This window comes from Pseudoliparis swirei, chromosome 9 (genome assembly GCF_029220125.1).
Source record: "Pseudoliparis swirei isolate HS2019 ecotype Mariana Trench chromosome 9, NWPU_hadal_v1, whole genome shotgun sequence".
NCBI classification, from domain to species: Eukaryota; Metazoa; Chordata; class Actinopteri; order Perciformes; family Liparidae; genus Pseudoliparis; species Pseudoliparis swirei.
Genome location: NC_079396.1, coordinates 6,089,215 through 6,110,457, shown reverse-complemented (window position 1 = coordinate 6,110,457; position 21,243 = coordinate 6,089,215). Strand labels below are relative to the sequence as shown.

Below are 21,243 nucleotides of genomic sequence, written 5' to 3'. Positions count from 1 at the left end.
AAACCTGGGCTAATGTCAATGGCACAGTATATTCCTACTGTTTAAGTTTGTTCGGTTGTGATTGGCGTCTATAGCTAATAGTGGCGGAAGTCTTGACTTGAAGAGAGACAATGTAAAACGTTAGAGAATAAATAACAGTCACATTCTTAGTTGTAGTTGTAAGAGGTAACAGGAACCTCCTCTCCATGTGATACTGTGATTTTACTGCTACGGCACAGGAGCTAACTTTGTGTGCAAACTTTCGATTGATTTATTTCTGTAACCGGCAAGTCTTGTTTATTAGAAATGTGTTTGCAGGATTTGCAGTCATGTTTTGCAGCTCACTCAAAAAATTCTTGAGGAAACTTCAAACTGCTTACGGCCACAGTGAAAACCCCGTTCAGTGAAAGTCACAGGCTTGCTATAAATGAGGGACTGATTAATGATAGAGAAGGGATTTTGATGCTGATGAAGTGAAAGGAATGGGGCGCCTTTATCTCCTATTCTGTTTCTTCTCTCTCTCTGCCCCCCCCCCCCCCCCCCCCACACACACACACACACTTATCTCCAGGTCTTACCTTTACACGCTGATCTTTCTTTCTTCGGTCTTTTTGTCCTAATCACTTACGTCCTCTGCATTTCCTTTCCCCTACCACCATCACTTTGTTACTTCCTAATCTTTCTTTCTTTCTTCTCCCATCCCCTCTCTCCCCCCGCCCCCTCCTAATTTTTTTTCTTCTCCTTTTATCTCCATCTCTCTGGTGGACCAAACAGTCCAATAACAGCTGGGAGAAATTATACATGAAAACTCATCCGTCGCTCTCTTAATAATTATCCACTCATGCAATTAATTGACTTTCCTTTCCAGGAACTTTGTTTTCGCTCTCTCTCTCTCTCTTTCACCCCCAAAGCTAGCTTTCCCTTTTTTATTGCATTAAATTTGGGTCTTCTTTTTTTCTTCTTCTGACAAGCAGAGATTGAATTTGTCGAGGCTCAGACACCAAGAAAACAAATTCAGTTAACTACTTATTTTCATCCAGTTATTAAGTGTTATTCTAAAGAATTATTTGTGAGAGAGGAAATTGAAGAGGAATTACACCACCGCTTTTTACGTTAGCCTACATATAACAATGAATTCATAATCTTAAAAGAAAATTATATTTACTTTACTTACTTATCCCTCTTGCTTTATTTCTTCCCGTCTGCATTTAGGTTGTTATTTGTTGCCTTTGTGGGCTTCTTGGCTCATCAGAGCTGAGCATCTTGTGATTGCTAAATTTTCCTCCAATCTCTGCTTTTCATGAAATAATGAAAATGAGATTCCAATGTTACGCATCAAGCTGGTAGAACGTGGCTCTTTGTAATTCAATAAACAAAGTAATTTCTGGCAAGGCAGTGCTCTGTATGTCACAGGGAGTATCATGCAGTGCTGAGGGAACTAATCATTCCAAATGTGGGCGTGTAAGGACTTATTGAACGACCCCACTTGAGGGGAAAGTTGCTGAAGTCCTGTAGCTGACATGCTAACGGCCAACACGCTAGCAAGCTGGACTGCTCCCAAGTGAGAGACACAATTAGCTCTCCATGCAAGCGTCTTCCTCATGTCTCTGTTCTGTGCCGGCATGTTGTTCTCAGGATGGCATATAGCGAGGTTCAGCTCTCTGAACTAGCTAACTGGCACTTAGCGAGTGCATAAGCTCAGTTACTAACACGACAATAAGCCAACATTGTTTGTGCAATTGACGTATGTTACCGCCGACTCCTAGCTGGAGCAGTTTATACTCTGGCACAGGAAAGTTAAATAAAACTAGATGGCGCAGCAATAAGCTACGTTAGCTTTCTCCAGCACGCTGTTCCCTTAACCCTGTAAGACCCAAGCATAGAAATAATATCTAAATCTTTTTTTTTTAAGTCAGATGATGTTGTAAGAGTCTTCTGATGCAGATAATGAAGGATTAATTTAAAAAAAATGTTTTTGTAAGTTTTTAGGGAAACGTTGTAATATTGCAACGTTGGGCCTAGTTGGTAGCAGAATTTCAGCATTTGCTCTCCTTGCTGGTGGCATTCTGAAATGGAAACAATAGTTAGAGAATGTTCAAGTATAACTAATTCCAATGCAAATTAATCCTATTCAGGCAATACACTCCACTGATGGCACACAATACTGTCTGGCTAGCCTAATGTGCTCTCGACTTACATTTACACAAGGAAAATACAACCCCCCCAGAACTCTTACATCCCCATATTCCAGAACATTTACACCTCTCCCTGAACCATGCATTATAAATGCAACCACCATATTCCAGAACATTTACACCTCTCCCTGAACAAAGCATTATAAATGCAACCCCCACATTCCAGAACATTTACACCTCTCCCTGAACAATGCATTTCCCCCTGAAGGGTTATTTGGGAGTTTTTCCTGGTCCGATGTGAGGTTTTGGGGCAGGGATGTCTATGTGTACAGATTGTAAAGCACTCCGAGACAAATTTGTAATTTGTGAAATTGGGCTATACAAATAAACTGAATTGAATTGAATTGCATTATAAATGCAACCCCCACATTCCAGAACATTTACACCTCTCCCTGACCAATGCAAAATACATGCAACTCCCACATTCCAAAACATTTACACTTGTCCCTGAACAACCATCCTCCAAAGCATTCTACACATTATCTGGCTTGAAATATTAAGGAGATATTTGGGCAAACCAACAAAGTCCAGATTTAAAAAAACAGTTGACTATATCTCACTGCGAACATAGAAATAACATAGGGTTTGGGTTACCCTAACCCATTTAGAATTATTCAAATATGGTCTAAACTTAAAATTATAACAAATAACCCTTTTGTAAAGTGTGAATCATCAAATACATTATATTTATCCTGTATCTGAACATCCGAGAAGTGGAATGTCTCCATGTAGGGTGCAAGGTGCACCTGCTATTTTAGCTACCATTTTCACCCAACGTTGTAAAATTACAACAATGACATAACAAGCTGAAAATCTAATGTGATGCATTAATTCCACAATAACTTAGTATTTACATGAACTACATATTCTAACAATCACCAAAAAAAATATTTCATGGAATTTACTTACTTCAATGTTGATATAACCAGTTGAATGAAACAAGGAGATGTGCTTCCGGGAAAGTTTGCAGGTAGAGTGAGTTCATCGCCTTATGGCCACACCTACAGTATATACACATTTACAATCCAATGGCATTGCAAGGCAAGACAATAGGACCCATTGACTATGTAAATATGGTCTTTCCCCAAAAAACGTTTTTGCAAATGTGTTTTTTAGAGAGATAAAAGTGACGTTGTAATATTACAACGAGGGGTCTTACAGGGTTAAATGTCCGCCCAATGCAAGATCACTTCCTATCGGGTAACAGCATGAGTTCAATTTTCAAAGGTGTGTCCGCTTTTTAGAACTAGACACGATTGGTTTATTGGACCGTGTGGTCAAAAACAAACCACAACAATAACATTATGGAATAGATTCATTCTCACATGCTTAAAACCACAAGGCAATACCAATGGATTTTTGCCATTTATAGCCTATGATGTTCACTGTTTGTTCGTACAAAACCGTACGTGTTCACCATCCCTCATCCTGTCACCTTCTCTACTTGTCTATTGTTTTACCAAACAGCGTTTGCCGAGCTTCAGACAGACATCCACGAGCTGACCCAGGAGCTGGACGGAGCTGGGATTCCCTTCCTGGACTATCGGACGTACGCAATGAGGGTCCTGTTCCCGGGCATTGAGGACCACCCTGTGCTAAAGGAGATGGAGGTACGGGTCAGTACACCACCAACCGAGTTTGAAACTGAAACAAACTCTCCTTAATTGGTCAGTTCCAGTCAAACCAACAACCAAGCCTTTGCACTAATTAATTAACATCAGAGGTAGAACAAGTAGATTGAAGTTCTTGCAGGTGCTAAAACCCCAACTTTCATCACTTCATATTGATCTCCTCCCTTCTCCAGTTCATGCATCCGTGCACACAATCATTCAATCTTTTAATGCTCAATGGGGTAGAAAGAAATTAGAAACTTATATAACCACAACCATTTGTTTAGTTTCAAATTAGCAGAAAATTACAACTTAATTCGTTATTACAGTTGAACAGTTCACTTGCGCTGCATGTTTAGGAATTCACCTAAATTTTGTGACGACGTATTCAGCTTGCCTCAGTGAATGCAAATGGCTTCACAGAAGTCTCATCGTCATTAGCTTGATCTCCGGGGACAGACGCTCACCATATTCTCTAGATGTAGGGGAGGGAAGTTTTAAAGTGAGGAATGCTTGACATTGACTGAAATCAAATGTTATGTAAAGAAGTTCAAGAAGATAGAGGGGGGGGGGGGGGGGAAGAGTAGAGTGCAGAGCAAAAAACAAAGCAAAATATGAAGGGAACGTTTATTAGAGCAGAGGGAGAAATGAGATTCAGGGTTACCAGGATTCTTCCTTGCATTATACATCACTGTTAAGTTATTAATTAAACCAGTACATGCAACCACCTTGCCAGCACAGCCCAATGGAGAGAGTGCACACGATTTATAAGGACATTCTACGGCTGAGACCAAGGGAAGTACAATTAATAGTGTGTCAACATAAACTACTCCCCTCCAAAGCTGGAAACCAGAGAGCCAAGTTTGCAATCAGCAGTATCATTAAGATGTAGAATCTGGTGCTGCTCCATTGACTTTGATTGGAGAGCTGACTTTTTGGAGTCAAGGAATAATTTGTTTGACCTTTTACAGCTTCATTTAATCTCTCTAACCCAGAAAGTGTATTTATATATTTCTAGACAAAGAATAAGAAGAAGAGAAGTAAAAGCCCTTTGAGCCATCTCATAGCTGCCACGTCTTCTTCTTTTGATTCATTATAAATCATCCTATTTTATTTTTGGGTCAAGAAAACAGTAGTGTTTACTTAAATACAGTCGAATCATTGTTTGATACAGAAAGTAGCCCATGGAGGCTTCCAGCAGAGACTAAACACCTATGGCTGATATAGATAAAACAACTGACAGAGTAGGTAAAAATTAAGAATTTAGGAAGTAATCCTCTCTATTGTTTTGTTTGACCACATTTGCAGATTTACATCTGCTTACTCAAAATCAAAATCTTTTAAAATCTAATTTAGGTTTCAGCTTTCAACATTCATAAAGTTATAAAGAACAAAAAGCTCAACATTTAATTAAGTTTTGTATTGACATTTTTTTGTGCAAGACACCAGAAACACTTCACCTAAAAAACTTTCCCAAACAACATATACAACATAAAAAATGGATAATAAGCAGCATACAATATGAAATGTAGTTTAATTGTGTGACGCAGGTGTATCCTACTTTTTACATCTTCTTTTTCTGATGCTTGTTTTTCCGAATATGATGAAAACGAACCAAACAGTACGAACCAAGATTGGGGAATGAGACAAACAGGGTTTAATTACATAGGGAAGGTGCAGGTGATTGAACACAGAGGAACAGGACACAGGTGGACACAATGAGGGCGGGGCTAGCAATCACACAGGAGGAAACAATCAGGGACAAGGCAGACAATCACAGGGACAGGAAGTGCAGGGAAACAGAGGTCACGATAGACAAGGACTTCAAAATAAGAGAAGAAACAAGACACAAAAACTCCAGATCACGACGCATCGGCAGTATTGAGCCATTGTTAATTAGAGTTAGCTTTAAGCTAAATCGTCATGTACAGTGGACCCACACACACAGTGAAAAAACACCTCTACAACAAACATAAAAAGAAGATGGAGCCCATAATACGAAATGACTCGCAGCAGTACACCAACCGATGTTAGCAAACATTGAAGAAGAAATAATGGTGGAATGAATCAAACAAACTCAGAACCTTCACCCTGTAGGCCGTTGTTCGTGTCCCACATGATACCAACAGTAAACATTGAACGCTGTTGCACAACGATACCTAAGAAAGGTGATTATTTAGTTAGTGTTTATGTCGTTAAGCTACTTTATTTCGCTTTTATTTGAACTCAAACCATGATCTTGTTTTCTGACCCTAACCAAGTAGTTATTTTGCCCGAACCTAAACGTTAACCATGAGACACGTTAGGTTATGGTGATTTGAAACATATTCTTAAAAAACGTGATTTTGATTCAGAAGCTTCAGCTCAAAGTTTCCAGTGGTTTGCAGGAAATGTACAATGCCCCAAAAAACTTTGGAGAGTGTGTGTTGAGAGTACGGTTCCTTTTCAATAAATAAAACTAGCTTTGGGCTTGTACAGATACCAGCCAGCAGAGAGCACATGAACCAGACATCAGCCAGAAGTTTCCTTCCAGCTGGGAAGGATAGAACGTTAATTAGCTTATGCCAAAAAAAGAAGCTCCCGCCGGTGACGTTTGTTACTTTAGTTGGCAAAACTCCGATTCCAGGATGACCCCAAACTGCTATTATATAAAGTTGTACGTCTTTGCCCCACATAGAATCAGCTCAAGTTTTCCCTCACTTTGTGAAAGCAAGTCAAGCTTCGTGTCTCGCATGAATATGCACAGCAGGTTTTATCTGCCTTTGAGGTCCTAAAATATCTACGTTTCTCCAGGGGGGGCTCACATCAAAATACACACTAGAAATATGACAGTCAGCGTATGACGTCCCCTGATACAAATACAGTCCACCTTTAATTTAAAGTGTCAGGCAGGCAGAGAGGTAGAGGGATCTTACCTGTTTTATAGTTATGTCTAGACTTCCTTCCATTTCCTTCTGTATTTCCCCCAGGGGTTGCCGGTGTAATCCAATGGCCTGTGTAAACTAACACTCCGAGCTTTATTGCTCTGTGTGACTGCTCTCTTCCCTAAGATAGACAGCCACACTACTCACCAGTGATGCTCTCTCACACACACACACACACACACACAAACACACCACACGCAGTACATGTATACACCGACGTGCAGATAGCTATCTTTTAAATTCTGTGCAGTACATACATGCATCGCCATCCGTCTCTCTTTCTCCTTTCTTGCTTCCACGATCTCTTTTCAAACACACACACACACACACACACATCACAGTCCCTTTCCACCCTGGAGGCCCAAGAATCTCATTTAGCACTTTAAAGAGAGTCACAGGCACTTTATTATGGTGCATCGGAGGAAGAAGTATCGATGTTGCAGCGATATGAAAGGATGACAATAGATAGAAAGCGAGAGAGAGATAGAAATGATGTGTGTGTTAGAGAGACACAGAGCAGGAAAAATTAATATGGGAGGAAGGCCAATGATGCAAAACAGTCGACGGCGAGCGCGTGGGGAAGAATCAGAGCGGTGAGGAGGACTGAGTGACAGAGAGGGGTCTTCAGGGGGTTTAGTGTGTTGCTGATGAGAAGTGACAGGTGCCAGCCAGTGGAACAAGCAGGGTGCACCTCTGTCACCAAGCATGACACACACACACACACACCACACACACACACATACACACACAATCCTGCCATGCACCCTTCCATCTCTTCCTCGCTCCTCCATTTGACATAGGAATTTCTCTCATGCCGGGCTGGTCCGGGCCAGTCAGAAGCGCGATTAAAAGATTCAGTTTGACGGCTTTCAAGTTATATAACCGACTCAGTAAAATGGCGATTGCGACAGGAAATGACGGAACTTTCTTTAAGACCTGTGCGATCAATACAGGACATGCACACATTCTTGTATCAGCGTCCAATGACAAATAACTAGGCATTCCACTGGAGGATGCTTCGATTCCCCCCCCCCCCCCCCTAACCTCTGACCCTCGATGTCGAGAAGACATTTATTTCAAATGCCTGAAAAAATCAACACAAGTGCGGAAACACTCGTAACGCGGCACACAGCAGTGCGGCAGGAGAGAGAAAGGAGCCAATCGGTCTTACCGTGCTGTTTACAAGCCAATCTCAGCCCATTACACGGTGGCAAAACAACAACATGTGTTCAGAGTCTCTCTCCCCTCAGAGTGAATCCTAGTTTCATGTGAGCTTTTATATCCTGCATGCTATTCATCGCAATCGATTGTGCACACACCAGTTCCTCACCGACGTGTGTGACCGTTCGGACTGAAACACGATTTTAATTGTCAAAATCACAGGGTTGAATACCATCAACAAATGTAGTGGACAGTGCATCATATTGTAGCTTAAGCATATGTTTTTAATATCTAGTATTTCACCTCCGGACCATGATCTGCAGCTTTTGGACTGTTGTACATACAAAACGATTAAGTCAAAGACGTCGCCATGCGAATGTTGGAATTGTTAAACTTATTTTGACAGACAAAACAAAGCAATTTGGCAGATTAATAGAGTATTAATCTAAAAAAATACTATGTACCTGCAGCTTCATTATAATGGAAAGTCTTTGCGATGGGTTAAAGGTTGAAGGAGAACAATCCAGGCAAGTTTTGCATATAGTTCTTCTTATTTGAAGTGGGGTTGTGTGAGGTACTAAAACACGGTCAATGTGTTGTCCTCCAGCAGATGAAGGTGCCCCACCCCCCACAATACAAAGAAAACATGCTCATTAATTTAGAGCAGAACTAAAGCTCTCCGCTGCCCTTCGCCGGTGATGCAACTGTCCGTCTCTGTGTCTTTCTTCAGGTCCAGGCGAACGTTGAGAAGGCTCTGACGCTGTTTGGCCAGCTGCTGACGAAGAAGCACTTCCTGTTGACGTTCATACGAACCCTGGAGGCTCAGAGGTGTCTGCCTTTCTTCATGTCTTCATTTATTGTTCACATACAGGCTTCATTGTTTGTTTTTAGTGAGAAAACACATGTCTGATTAATTGATTCCATACAAAAACTGTAATTCATCACCGGTTAAATCTGACTGATTCAACATGAAAGGCTGCCCTTTCCCTTTTATTAGGACAGGGAAGAAAAATCCATAAACAGAGTAAAAACATTTTTGCATCTAAAATTAGCCTGAAGCACTTCACCAAATGGTCTTGGGCAAAACAGAGCTACACACCTTTTGGATAAGATTAAACATACACTAATAATTAAACAAACTGCTTTAATGCTAGGCATGTTGTTTAAGGCCCAGCTTCAGATCTTTATTGAACAACTTCTGGCGTTTCTGTCTATTTGCAGGTCTTTTTCCATGCGAGACCGAGGCAATGTGGCATCTCTCATCATGACAGCCCTGCAGGGGGAGATGGAGTACGCCACCGGAGTCCTGAAGCAGCTGCTGTCCGACCTGATAGACAGGAACCTGGAGAGCAAAAACCATCCCAAGCTGCTGCTCAGGAGGTGAGGGCGATGGGGAGACGTGGGACAAATACAGACGACGCTGTGAAACACCATGCAGGGATTTAGTGTCAACTCAAACTTAATATAAATACATAATTCATTCATTGTTGAACTCATGAACGTTAGTTGGTCTATCTTGAGATCTTTTGACTTGAAACGGGTTCTGGTTCACCAAACTCATCAAATTAAGTTTCTAAGGAAAGAGGGTCGGCATAAAGGAACACTTCCCAGCATGCATCGTTTGAGGGTGAAAACTATTTTTCTTGCTCTTAGATCCTTCTGCCTCGTGGTTTGAAGAAAAACACGCATGCTTCTTAAATAAGTCTTTAATCAAAGTGTTAAAGGGGACATATTATGAAAATTCCACTTTTTTAGTGCTTCTATACGTTAATTTGGGTATCTGGCATGTCTCCCAACTAGGATTGGGTACCGGAAACCGGTGCCAATGTGGTACCGGTTCCAATACAACCGGTATTACCCGGACCGAAACGCAACGCACATTTCGGTGCTTCTGCTTCTGAGCAGATTGAAATTGAAAAAAACTATTGTTGTGAACTTCTCTGGTGACTCCGCCCTGTCAGCAGGTTACGAGCCTCTCATATTTAACTTTGACAGCGGAGGCACGCGCCGTGTTGGTCTGCGTGAACCGGTGTCGAGCACACCAGCGTCAGGCTGGGCGCGACGGGGAGACCGTCACCGGTCCCCTGAACACGTGGAGACCGATGATGACGAGCAGCCTTAACTCAGATTAGTACCGTAACGTTGACTGCAAGTCTTGCATTCATAAAAGTAGCCCAAGAAATAATAAATTATCCATTATAACCATGTTTAAGCTAGCTCGTAGCTAGCGCTAGCTATGAGCTACGAGCGTGACAGTCTGTCATCAGATGTGTTAATGTACAGCGGTCCCGGCTGTATACCCGGTGTTACCGGGAATATAATGACGGAGGAATAAAGACCATGGGGCGTCACTTTGTTTCAGTGTAACTCTCGCTGTCAGAAGCAAAACTTTATTTGTCACGTGTCATCTTCAGTACCTCTGATTGGTTGTTCTCTTTGCCCATCAAAACAGTGACAGGATTAACCCTATAAGGGCTGCACATGACAATATATATATATATACACACACACACATAGCATATAATGGAGAACATATATTGTGTATGTTAACAGTCTGATATCCGTTGTGTGTCAGTGCTCCATGATAACGGCTTCTACAGGGAATATGGCCGAAGAGGTTTTTAATGTCCTCATTGTGCGTTTAAAAAAAAAGTATCGGTTCAGGCACCGTTTAGGCACCGGTATCGTTTTAAAAGTACCGGTTTAACACCGGTATCGGAAAAAACCCAAACGATACCCATCCCTACTCCCAACACAAAAATGCTGGAAAAAAACAACTCACGCGGCTTGTTGTGGTTCCTCTGTCAGAAACGATATGCTTGAGTGCGTCCAAAGGGATCACTACCAACGTCTACGTAGATTTTGAAGCACGCCCATGTAGGGAGTCTGGCTCCATGGCCTTGGACCGCCCCCCACCACAACTTTGCAGGTAGTTTATTTGAAAGTTGTGTTCATATTACAGACATGAGTCATCAAATAAGTCATAAGTCATCAAATACAATGATTTAATAAGTAAACAAGGTTTAAACGCGAATTAATGGAGGTAAAAACGTTACCCCCGCCCCTGCTTGGTCACTTACTGTTGTCAGATAACACTTTAGTTTACAGATGGAACTTTACTCATGTAGCATTTATATCTTTATGGAATTCCCGTTACTTGCATTTATACAAACACTTTCACAAACAGTAACTTACATAAACACACTGTATTTGCTACATACTCATACATGCACAAACTATTCACATACTCGAATCTCTAGCACCACTATGCTCTCAAAACCGCTAACAAGACTGTGAGACCTTAGCCAATGTACAAACAAAAGTAAATGTAGAAGTGACATTCAGAAACGTCCTATTGAGCCCTAACTTCTCGAACTTGTTCGGGCGCCTCTTCTTGTTCAGGGTCTGACTCTGGTTCAAAACAATATGGTTGCACGACGCTATCTTCATCTGCAGTAGCCATATTTCTACAAAGGTAATGGCTAGCTGGGCAGGCAGCAGCTAGGCGAGCGCATCTCGTGGAGGAGGGGAGAGGGGGAGGGGGGAGCTGGCTCATTAGCATTTAAAGGAACAGGCAGATAGATAGATAGATAGATAGATATATACTTTATTAATCCCCAAGGGGAAATTTGTCGTCACAGTAGCAGCACCAATAAACTAAACACACGAGAATAAAATATAAAATATAAAAAACAGGGATGAAAGATATAGAAGTTAAAATACAAAATGAAGTATATATATGTATATAAAATGAAACATATATGTATATATATATTAGGGCTGTGAAACGATTAACATTTTTAATCAGGTTAATCACAGGTTTCTGTGGATTAATCATGATTAATCACATATTACCGATATTCTCGGTATATTTTTGTGAGAACATAAAGATTTATGACAAAAGACTGATATATACATTTAGCTCAGTGGGGTAAGAGGGCCGTCCTTCAACCGCAAGGTCGTGGGTTCGATCCCCGCTCTCCCCATTAGCTGCAAGTTGAAGTGTCCTTGAGCAAGGCACTGAACCCCCAGTTGCTTCCCGGGCGCTTCACCGCAGCCCACTGCTCCTTAATAACTAAGGATGCAGAGAACTAATTTCCCCTTGGGGATTAATAAAAGTGTATATTTATTATTATTATTTATTATACACAGGGGTGCACAGAACTTGCTTACCAGTGTGCGCGCATCGCGGCTGAGCGATGCGCGCGCAAGCCGAGAAGAGTTGTTGACGGGGGGGGGGGCAAGTGACTTTTTTCCGTCCCGATGTGCGCGCACACGCCGGCATCGGAGCTCTGCGGCGCGCGAGACGAAGATCGGAGTCGTGTTAACCCCACACGTCGAGACAAAATGACATGCTGCTGGTTAGAGACGACCAACAACAGATGGATTGGAAGCTCATTCTGCGCATGCGTTAAATGCGTTTAAAAAAATTAACTAATTAATCCTGGAATTTAATCATAATGCGTTAACGCGTTATTTTTCACAGCACTAATATATATATATACACACACACAAACAAATATCATACAATGACTGTGCAAAGTATACAAAGTAAAATATAAAATAAAATATATATGTATATATATATACAACATACAGGACTGTCTCAGAAAATTAGAATATTGTGATGAAGTTCTTTATTTTCTGTAATGCAATTTAAAAAACAAAATGTCATGCATTCTGGATTCATTACAAATCAACTGAAATATTGCAAGCCTTTTATTCTGATTTATTGCTGATTATGGCTTACAGCTTAAGAAAACTCAAATATCCTATCTCTAAATATTAGAATATCATGAAAAAGTATACTAGTAGTGTATTAAACAAATCACTTGAATTGTCTAATTAACTCGAAACACCTGCAAGGGTTTCCTGAGCCTTGACAAACACTCAGCTGTTATAAATCTTTTTTTTTACTTGGTCTGAGGAAATATTAAAATTTTATGAGATAGGATTTTAGAGTTTTCTTAAGCTGTAAGCCATAATCAGCAATATTAAAAGAATAAAAGGCTTGCAATATTTCAGTTGATTTGTAATGAATCCAGAATGCATGACATTTTTGTTTTTTTAATTGCATTACAGAAAATAAAGAACTTCATCACAATATTCTAATTTTCTGAGACAGTCCTGTATATGCATACACAATACAATACTAATGACTGCAGTGTCAAATTAAATAAAATATAAAAATATTAAATATAGACAGATTAAATATAGACAGGCACTCAAAACAGGTAAATCTGTGGGGAGGTGTTTTTGACAGGGTAAAAAGGGTGCTGTTTGAAATGATTCTTGTGGTATTTTGACCAAAATATGTTACAAACATTTCATTAAGACCCCAAGGAACCATATCAACTTGTGGAAAAATGGGCATACGATGGGTCCTTTAAAGTTGCTCAATTTGACAGCTGACAAAGCTGACTGTTCACCTGGGGGAGAGTTTAAAAAAAAAACTTTGACACCCTGAGCACCACAAGCCCAATTCCATCTAGCACCGTTATATCTTTTGGGGCCAATCTCGAAAACCAGGCTACTCACACCAAAAGATTCTTGGTTGATTAATGGCACGACAGGTAATGTGGGAAAAACATGTATTTTTTTTATTTTGGCAAAATTTTCTTATTTTGTAACTCTTTAAGTTACAGTTGTTTCCTCAGTTTATAATAAGCACTGTGTGAACAACAATGAATAATGTTAGCACATCTAACGTGCACAGAAAATCCATATTAATTTTCCAATGTCAAATTAATTATGAATAATAAATCCAATCCGGAGTTGGGGAGGATAAATCTGAAGGCCCAAAAAAATCAGTTTGTTTGATTATTGGGCAAAATCTAAAGTTGTAGCAGTAATATAGTGTATTGTTTGCTGGATCTTACACATTGCCCACTTTCAGAGACATTCTTCTGGAAACCATCAACTGCTTCTCAACTCGGCAGAAGCTCCCTCGTGGCCTCGATGCGTGCGTGTTTTCATAACCCTGTCGCTCTGCGATGCGTTTCCAGCGTTCTCCTCTCATTGTCGTCTTTCTGCTCTTGTGTGTCAGAACGGAGTCTGTCGCTGAGAAGATGCTGACCAACTGGTTTACGTTCCTGCTGTATAAGTTCCTCAAGGTAAGCCCAACAACAAGGCATGATCCAACAACGTCCTTGTTACATCTCTTTCTTTGCAAACGCGGATGAATACTCATCATCTTAAGTGGATTCACATCGTATTCATACCGCCTGTGTCTTGAGGGTTTTATTAAAACCGTATTCTTTCTCCTTGTTGCGGTTATTAAAAGTTTTTTTTTCCTTCCACAGCCGTTTAAATATTCTTCCTCTACCCGTGCAGTACACAAACATTAGCTCATCAAAGCCCCACAGTAGCTCTTCTTCTGCTGTTTTAATGTTATTTTTCTTCTTCTATTTTTGAGTCCACGGATCTTCTCCGCTCTCCTAGTTTCACTCTTGTAGCCGACCCGTCCCACCTCGCTGATCTCTGTGTCGTTCTTTTCCCTCTGATCTCTCTTTCATCTGCGTGGTTTCCGCCGTCGGTCTCCTCTCTGCTGCCCTAAGGTCATGTGCCTCACCATGACCCCGCTCCTCTCCCTCCTTGCCCTCTTCCTCTCTCTCTTGCTTTTACGGAGCCTGCCTGAAGGGAGAGCTGGTCTTCTTTCTCTCTCTCTTGTTCTCTCTCTCTGTCTCCCTCGCTCTCTCTCCCTCTGTCTTTCTCTCTCTCTTACTTTCTCTCTCTCTCTCTTTCTCTCACACATTGTGAAGTTGTCATTATAGGCCAGTATAATCCCAATCGCAGTATGAGTTTGTGTTGTGTACATAGCACGGTTGTAGTGCAGGCATGTACTACATCTTCCACGTCTCACATCTCTTGAATGAGGAAATAATTAATACACAATCTCCCCGTGCAGATTTCCGATTGATTGTTACCGATGCAGGAATCTGAGCCCAATCCTCCTTCAGAACAGCAAGAGACGGCATGATGTCCCCGAAGTGTAAATGTCAGCGTGCAATTAGGGGGCCTTAACGAAGCCGCGAAAGGCACATTTTTTCGAAGACGAGCACGGAAGGCGAAAAGCAAAGCAGCCGTGATGTATGCTCGCGCTGTCTCGTTAGCAGCTGCCCACCTAATTGGCCCAGATGCTAACGAGCTTCTCGATGGGCGGTGGGATGGGGAAGACAAGAGGGGTGGAGGGGGGTGGGGGGGTCAGAGGTGATGGGGAGAGATATGAAGATTTGAGGAGGGCATGAAAATTAAGAGCAGCCGAGGAAGGGGAGAAGAGGCAGGAAAAGGTGAGGTAGAAGAAAGGATGAGGTGGGAAAAAGGAGAGAGAGAGAGAAGGATGTGGGATAAACTGAATAAGGAACAAAAGATACAAATGTGCGGTACAAAATAGAAATACATTTTAAAAATATGCAATCGTGGCATCAACTTTTCTTTCTTTTTTTCTTCATTAGATGTTGTTTTTTGTCAGCATGTCCAGCACATTGGGAACATTGGTTTGTAAGTAGTCGGACATGTTGTTGCTCAGTGCTGCTCATTGTGAGGGGGAGGAGGGGGAGACAAACAGAGTGGATGGATGGAAGCAAAAAGACAAATAGTCGTGAGTTATAATGGCATTTATTTTGAATTCTAGAGACTGAGAATCCAAAGTTGAAAGTCTGAGTTTCATTTCAACCATTTAAGGGGATTTAAGGTGTTAAAAAAAGATGAAAAAGAGGGTCATGGTCCTTGATTCTCCAGGTTTCTTCTGTTCTGCTTTATTTAAACATTTGGTTTTGGTTAGGGTCATTAAAAATGTTAACCCCTATTACAGCAGTCAGATGACAGAGATTGTGATGAATAAAGACTGATACTGATTTTATTTCACATAGATTTGTCATCAAGCTAGAGATAAACAAACAATCAACACAGGCACACAAAACTAGGTAAATGTGTTTGAAACATGCTAACAGCAACAACCATCTGGTATTACGACATCAGATCAATATCGTTAGCGAATGTAAAAGAGGTAAAAGATGGAAACTCAAGAAAAATGGGGAAGGAAGATGAAATGGCAGTAATGCGACGAGCATTGGTGTATTACAGTGAGAGGGGGGGGGGGGGCGGAGGGGGATTGTGTGTCTGTGTGTGAAAGAAAAAGCGATATGTAGAGTGTGCTTGAAGGTGAGACGGATGAATTAGTACCTTCCCCTGTTCTCCTCTGGACCTCATGCATCTCCGACACACACACACACACACATTCACACACACACACAGACTGAAGTATCTCCCTGAGCCCTGCACGGTCGATCATTAAGCTCTCGTCAGGATGAGTATGCGATATGTCCTCTCTCTCCTCTCTGAATTGCCGCTACTTCAGTCGGCAGTGTTTTCCTTGGGCCCAAGTGATGACTACCGACACTAATGATTGGCAAGTGTCTCTGAGCGGGGAAACATATTTATAACATCTGTGCCGGGTCGAATGAGCGCCGAGACGGAGACGAGGGGAGAGAACCGAGAGGGGTTTACGTGGCGCTGCTGTGAGACGGAGAGAGAGGCCTCTTGGTTTAGATTCTCCCGATACTGACCATGAAAACTTCATCTCTGTGAGAAATGCCCTTTTGGCTGTATGTATTCAAATATGTCCAAACTCAATACCACTCTTAATCCTGATTGGCTGAATCCTGACGTATAAGTCTTCTAACGTCCGATAATATCAAGAGCGAGTTCTGATTTGCTTGTGCGGCCGCTTCACAACATGATAACCTGACGACAGTGAAACAGTTTCCTGCTAATTAAGTGGAGGAGGATGATGTCATGGTAGTTTAAACGGTACGTTTCAAATGACTTTGACTCAATTAAAAAAGAAAGAGCAGAAAGGCATTGTTGGACTAATGCGCGCTCGCAAGCTTTTTTTCTTCTTCGATCAATAGTCCAACAGGGGTATGTGCGATGATTCATGGGCTGGGACAGAAAATGGGAAATAACAGCACAAAATTGCCTCCCCTCCCCAGGCCCGCATTGATAAATTCCTTGTATGTGAAAATATGCTCTGCAGTAAAAATGTTTTGATTCTTTTGTTTTTTGACTTGAAATTTCTGGACCTCTTTTCCTTCCTTGGGGCCATAAGAAAGAAAAGAAGTCAACTCAAAGTAAACTCCTCTTTTTGTCAGACTGTGCCGGCAACTCTGACATCTCTGTCTGTCTGCTCTCTCACCAGGAATGTGCCGGGGAGCCTCTGTTCATGCTCTACTGTGCCATCAAGCAGCAGATGGAGAAGGGGCCCATAGACGCCATCACGGGAGAAGCCCGCTACTCCCTCAGCGAGGACAAGCTCATCCGGCAACAGCTAGACTACAAAACCCTGGTCAGTTGGACCTTCTGTGTGTCTCCAGACTTTTCCGTCTGAAATCACTTGGCGGGAGTTGCAAAGTTTGACGATGACAGATTCTCTTAAAGCAACCCGCAAACGAATCAGCGGCTGCAATGCGGCGGCCACCGCTGGCTTAGTTGGTCTGATGCTGAAGGGGGGGAAAGGCTTCCTTCCAGCGTAAACACCGGGCCGCAGCATCAGCTGTGTTTGGGAAAGGGAGTTCAAGGCCGTGAACCTGCCCGGCGTTGATCACGCTCTCACTTGCAAACAAAGCACTCCAGGTTTGGATTGGAAAGACCAACCTACGTGTCGGCAGGCCGCGCCTCAGTGGTTTTGATCTGCGCCCACAAGTTATTGTATCCAAACAAACAATCTGAGCGGACGAGAACAATTTCCAGTTTCTTTTCTTTCTTTTTTTTTCTTTCTACAAACCAGATGTGAAAATGCATGTCATGTTCATTCAAATGCAGCGTTGCAATCATCCCAACATCTCACTGGTGGCCGGTGTTCCTCGCAGGGTTTCTGCCTAAGCCTAAACATCTTGTGTCTGCTTTCATTTTCCATTGTTTCCACCTGTTTATTTGTATTTATTTATCTCCTTGCCAGACGTTGCACTGCGTGAACCCAGAGAACGAGACCGCCCAGGAGGTGACGGTCAAGTGTCTGAACTGTGACACCATCACTCAGGTCAAAGAGAAGCTGCTCGACGCCGTGTACAAGGGCAGCCCCTATTCACAGCGGCCCAAGGCTTCCGACATGGACCTGGGTAAGGCTCACAATGCTGCATATTGCATATTCATATCCAACTGAATGAGACGTGTGAACAAAATGGTGGCCATGGGGTGTATTTATGTGCTCAACGGCGTACACTGCTTCTAATCTCGGGCGCGAATTCACGAAAAGGATTGTGCGTCTCGACCGCTAAACCTCCATGAATACGACACAAAGAAAGTCCTTCCTATTAAAGTAATTCTTAAACTCTGCACCGCAGAGGGTTCAAATGACTTTGCAGCAAAGCAAATTGTGTCGCTGTGCCTCTGTTATTCGCATGTGTTTAATTGATTAATTATATCAATATGCAGACATTAACAGTGGCATCTTACCTCACAATTGAGCCTCATTGCAAAAATAGTGCAAATCGCATAAAACAGCGCAAATAAGATCGGGGATAATATTCCCCGCGCGGTAACGGTGTAATTGTTAGCGTCTTCAGAGAGTTGGTGGTGAGCGAAGCGCATTAATAAACCTCCCAGTGATCATGCCAGCGGGGATCCTATCCAGACGACGGGCTCGTCACACTCCACTCAAGCTAATTTATTTTTGGGGGTGGACGCAACAGCAGTTGTGTGATGTAGAATAAATGAACAAAGCTGCCCGACATTTCATTCTGAAACACACAACAAGGGATTTGTGCTGTAATATCATTAGCACAACATCCTTTGTTTGTTGTGGACCTCGCGGCGGGGCCAGATAGCGGTTGCGAGTAATACGCAATTCATGGGCTGCATTGCATTCTTTATGAATTTGACCGGCAATGTCAAATAACTACTCGAAACTCTCCGCACCGCCGAGAGTTGATTTCTGTCCGTGTGACGCTGCGAGGGGCCTTTTGAAGTGAATGTGACATTGTCTTCTAATTACAGGGCCATTTTTTGTTTGTTTGGTTTATTCTAGACTAGAGGAGTTATTTGGGAAAGGACAAATAGCTGAAGCTGCAATTCAATTCAATTCAGTTTATTTTGTACAGCCCAATATCACAAATTACAAACTTGCCTCAAAGGGCTTTACAATCTGTACACATAGACATCCCTGTCCCAATGAACATACGGACCGGGACCAGAAGCAATTTGAACTAAAAGATTTCGATGTAGAAGCGGCAACACACACGCACATGTTGTGTTCTTTGCTCTGAACGTCTGCTATCTCTCCCCTGAAGAATGGCGCCAAGGTCGCATGGCCCGAATCATTCTGCAAGATGAAGATGTCACAACAAAGATCGACAACGACTGGAAACGACTCAACACGTTGGCTCACTACCAGGTAAAGAAAACGGGCTCGGGGCTCGGGGCTCGGGGCTCGGGGCTCATGTTGTCCGCTTGCCTTTTGTGTGCAGGTGACAGACGGCTCCGTGATCGCCCTGGTGCCGAAGCAGAACTCTGCCTACAACATCTCCAACTCCTCCACCTTCACCAAGAGCCTCAGCAGATACGGTAGGACTCCCGTTCCTTCCTCTTGACTTCACACTATTTAAAACCGTCCCGTCAGTGACTCCCACCCCTCCGGCCAATTCCTTTATATACGCTCTTTGTCTTTTTGTTTATCGCGGCCATGATTGAACTCTATTCTTTGTGAATGGCAATCCTTTTTAGCCATCGCTATCAGCCCAGGCCAAAGCTATTCCACGGCTATTTCAAAGCAGCCCGTAAATGACAGGCATTAAAGTAGACACCTCCATTCCCAGCTGAGTGACGGAGAGAGAGTTAGAGAGACAGGGAGCACCTGGCAGTCAGCGACCGGCAGATGCCTGGCATCAATATGGTATACTTCACTGGAAAATTAAACAATTTGGAAGATAAATTACTCTGTCGTAAAAAAAAGAAAAAAAGAATGCAGCCTCGTCTGATACAAAATAGGCAGTGCCTCAGGCATGCACAGCTGTTATCATCGCTACTGATCTAAACTCACAACCTACCTGGATTTACTCTAAAAGTACCCATTAAACACTGAGGCTAGAATGTTAATAATCTTTTTTTGCATGCGTACTAGACACTGCGTTTTTTGTGGAAGGTAATTCAACAATGTAGATCGGGCAGAGAGGAGGATATGACATACAACTCGAGGTCCTCGACGGGATGCAATTCATTTGAAATCAGTTATGTAGTACGCACATTAACCATTAGGCCAAAATGCAATTTCGGAACCCAAAATTGCCTGATGCCAATTTTGCATTTACTTTGCTTTTTGCTTTTTTTCTGGATTCAAATGAAGATATCTGCTTATGGAGAATATCATAAATGATTTCTGGGCCTAAAACACCGGGAAAAAAGTCAATCCTTGCATCTCAAGTTGCTTGTCAAACGATGAACAACGATCGGCACGAGGAAGAGGAACCAAATAATTCTTGGCCCTGAAAGCAGCCGGCTGCACCAAAGAAGTCTTGGCCCCAAGAAGCTAAATTGTCACCAGACCCACAGCCAATAGGAGGTCAGAGAGAGAGTGTGTGTGTGTGTGTGTGTGTGTGTGACTGTGACACTACTTTAACCACTCCCCCGAAGATATCCTTTATTTAAACCTGGAATAACGCTAATAATACAAAGGCTCCTTGACTTGAACAAGAATGGAAACGTCTGATGAAAAGCAATCACACAACACCTACACTGTTTGAGTACTGGATTATTGGGCAGCAACGTCGTTGGAGAAAATTACTTTTCTGCAATCAAAGTTTTTATTTTATTTTTATGAATCATCTAAACCTGCAAGAACTTTACAGCTGTGGATATTTAGCTTCAACGCGAATAAATGAAAAGGGAAAAAATAGTTTTTATTTGCTTTGAGGTTTAATAGCGTGTGTGTGTGTGTGTGTGTGTGCGCACACGCGCGGGTACACGTGAGTAGGCGGGTGTGTTTACGAGCACGGGTGAATGTTGTCCACCAGTGGATGTGATGGGTTTGGAATTAAAGCCACTCAGCACACCGCCAGCAAGAGGAACAACAGCACGAGGACACTTAGCCGCTTTCATTTTTCGATCTCCCATTACTCTCCAAGTCACCCTTCCCTCTCTGTTTCTCTCTCTCTCTCTATCTCTCTCCACATTATTTGTGTCTCTGTCCCTTTATCCCACCCATCAGCTTTTTCTGTCATCTCCTCTCCCTGCTTTCACCGGACATAAAGGAATTGCAACATGCATCAGCAGCTCTCTCTTTTCTTTTGTCCATCCCATACATCTCCCTCTTCTCTCGGAGCAACAGCTAGACCCCCCCCACCACCACCACCACCCCTTCGCCCCACCTTCCTGGTTGCC

The 21,243-nt window shown here is 42.4% G+C and overlaps 1 protein-coding gene across 2 annotated transcripts in view; it reads left to right on the top strand.

Moving 5' to 3' along the window:
• Window positions 1–21,243, top strand: part of plxna1a (plexin A1a) — a 257,240-nt gene that overhangs the window by 221,448 nt on the left and 14,549 nt on the right. Inside the window, exons 21-28 of one of the 2 annotated variants that reach the window (XM_056423991.1) lie at window positions 3,642–3,784; window positions 8,600–8,697; window positions 9,091–9,249; window positions 13,916–13,982; window positions 17,069–17,215; window positions 17,828–17,987; window positions 19,158–19,261; window positions 19,335–19,431. In XM_056423991.1, the coding sequence (XP_056279966.1) occupies window positions 3,642–3,784; window positions 8,600–8,697; window positions 9,091–9,249; window positions 13,916–13,982; window positions 17,069–17,215; window positions 17,828–17,987; window positions 19,158–19,261; window positions 19,335–19,431 (975 nt within the window). Of the gene's footprint in view, window positions 1–3,641; window positions 3,791–8,599; window positions 8,698–9,090; window positions 9,250–13,915; window positions 13,983–17,068; window positions 17,216–17,827; window positions 17,988–19,157; window positions 19,262–19,334; window positions 19,432–21,243 lie in introns of both variants that reach the window. The other variant, XM_056423990.1, reaches the window with a different exon arrangement.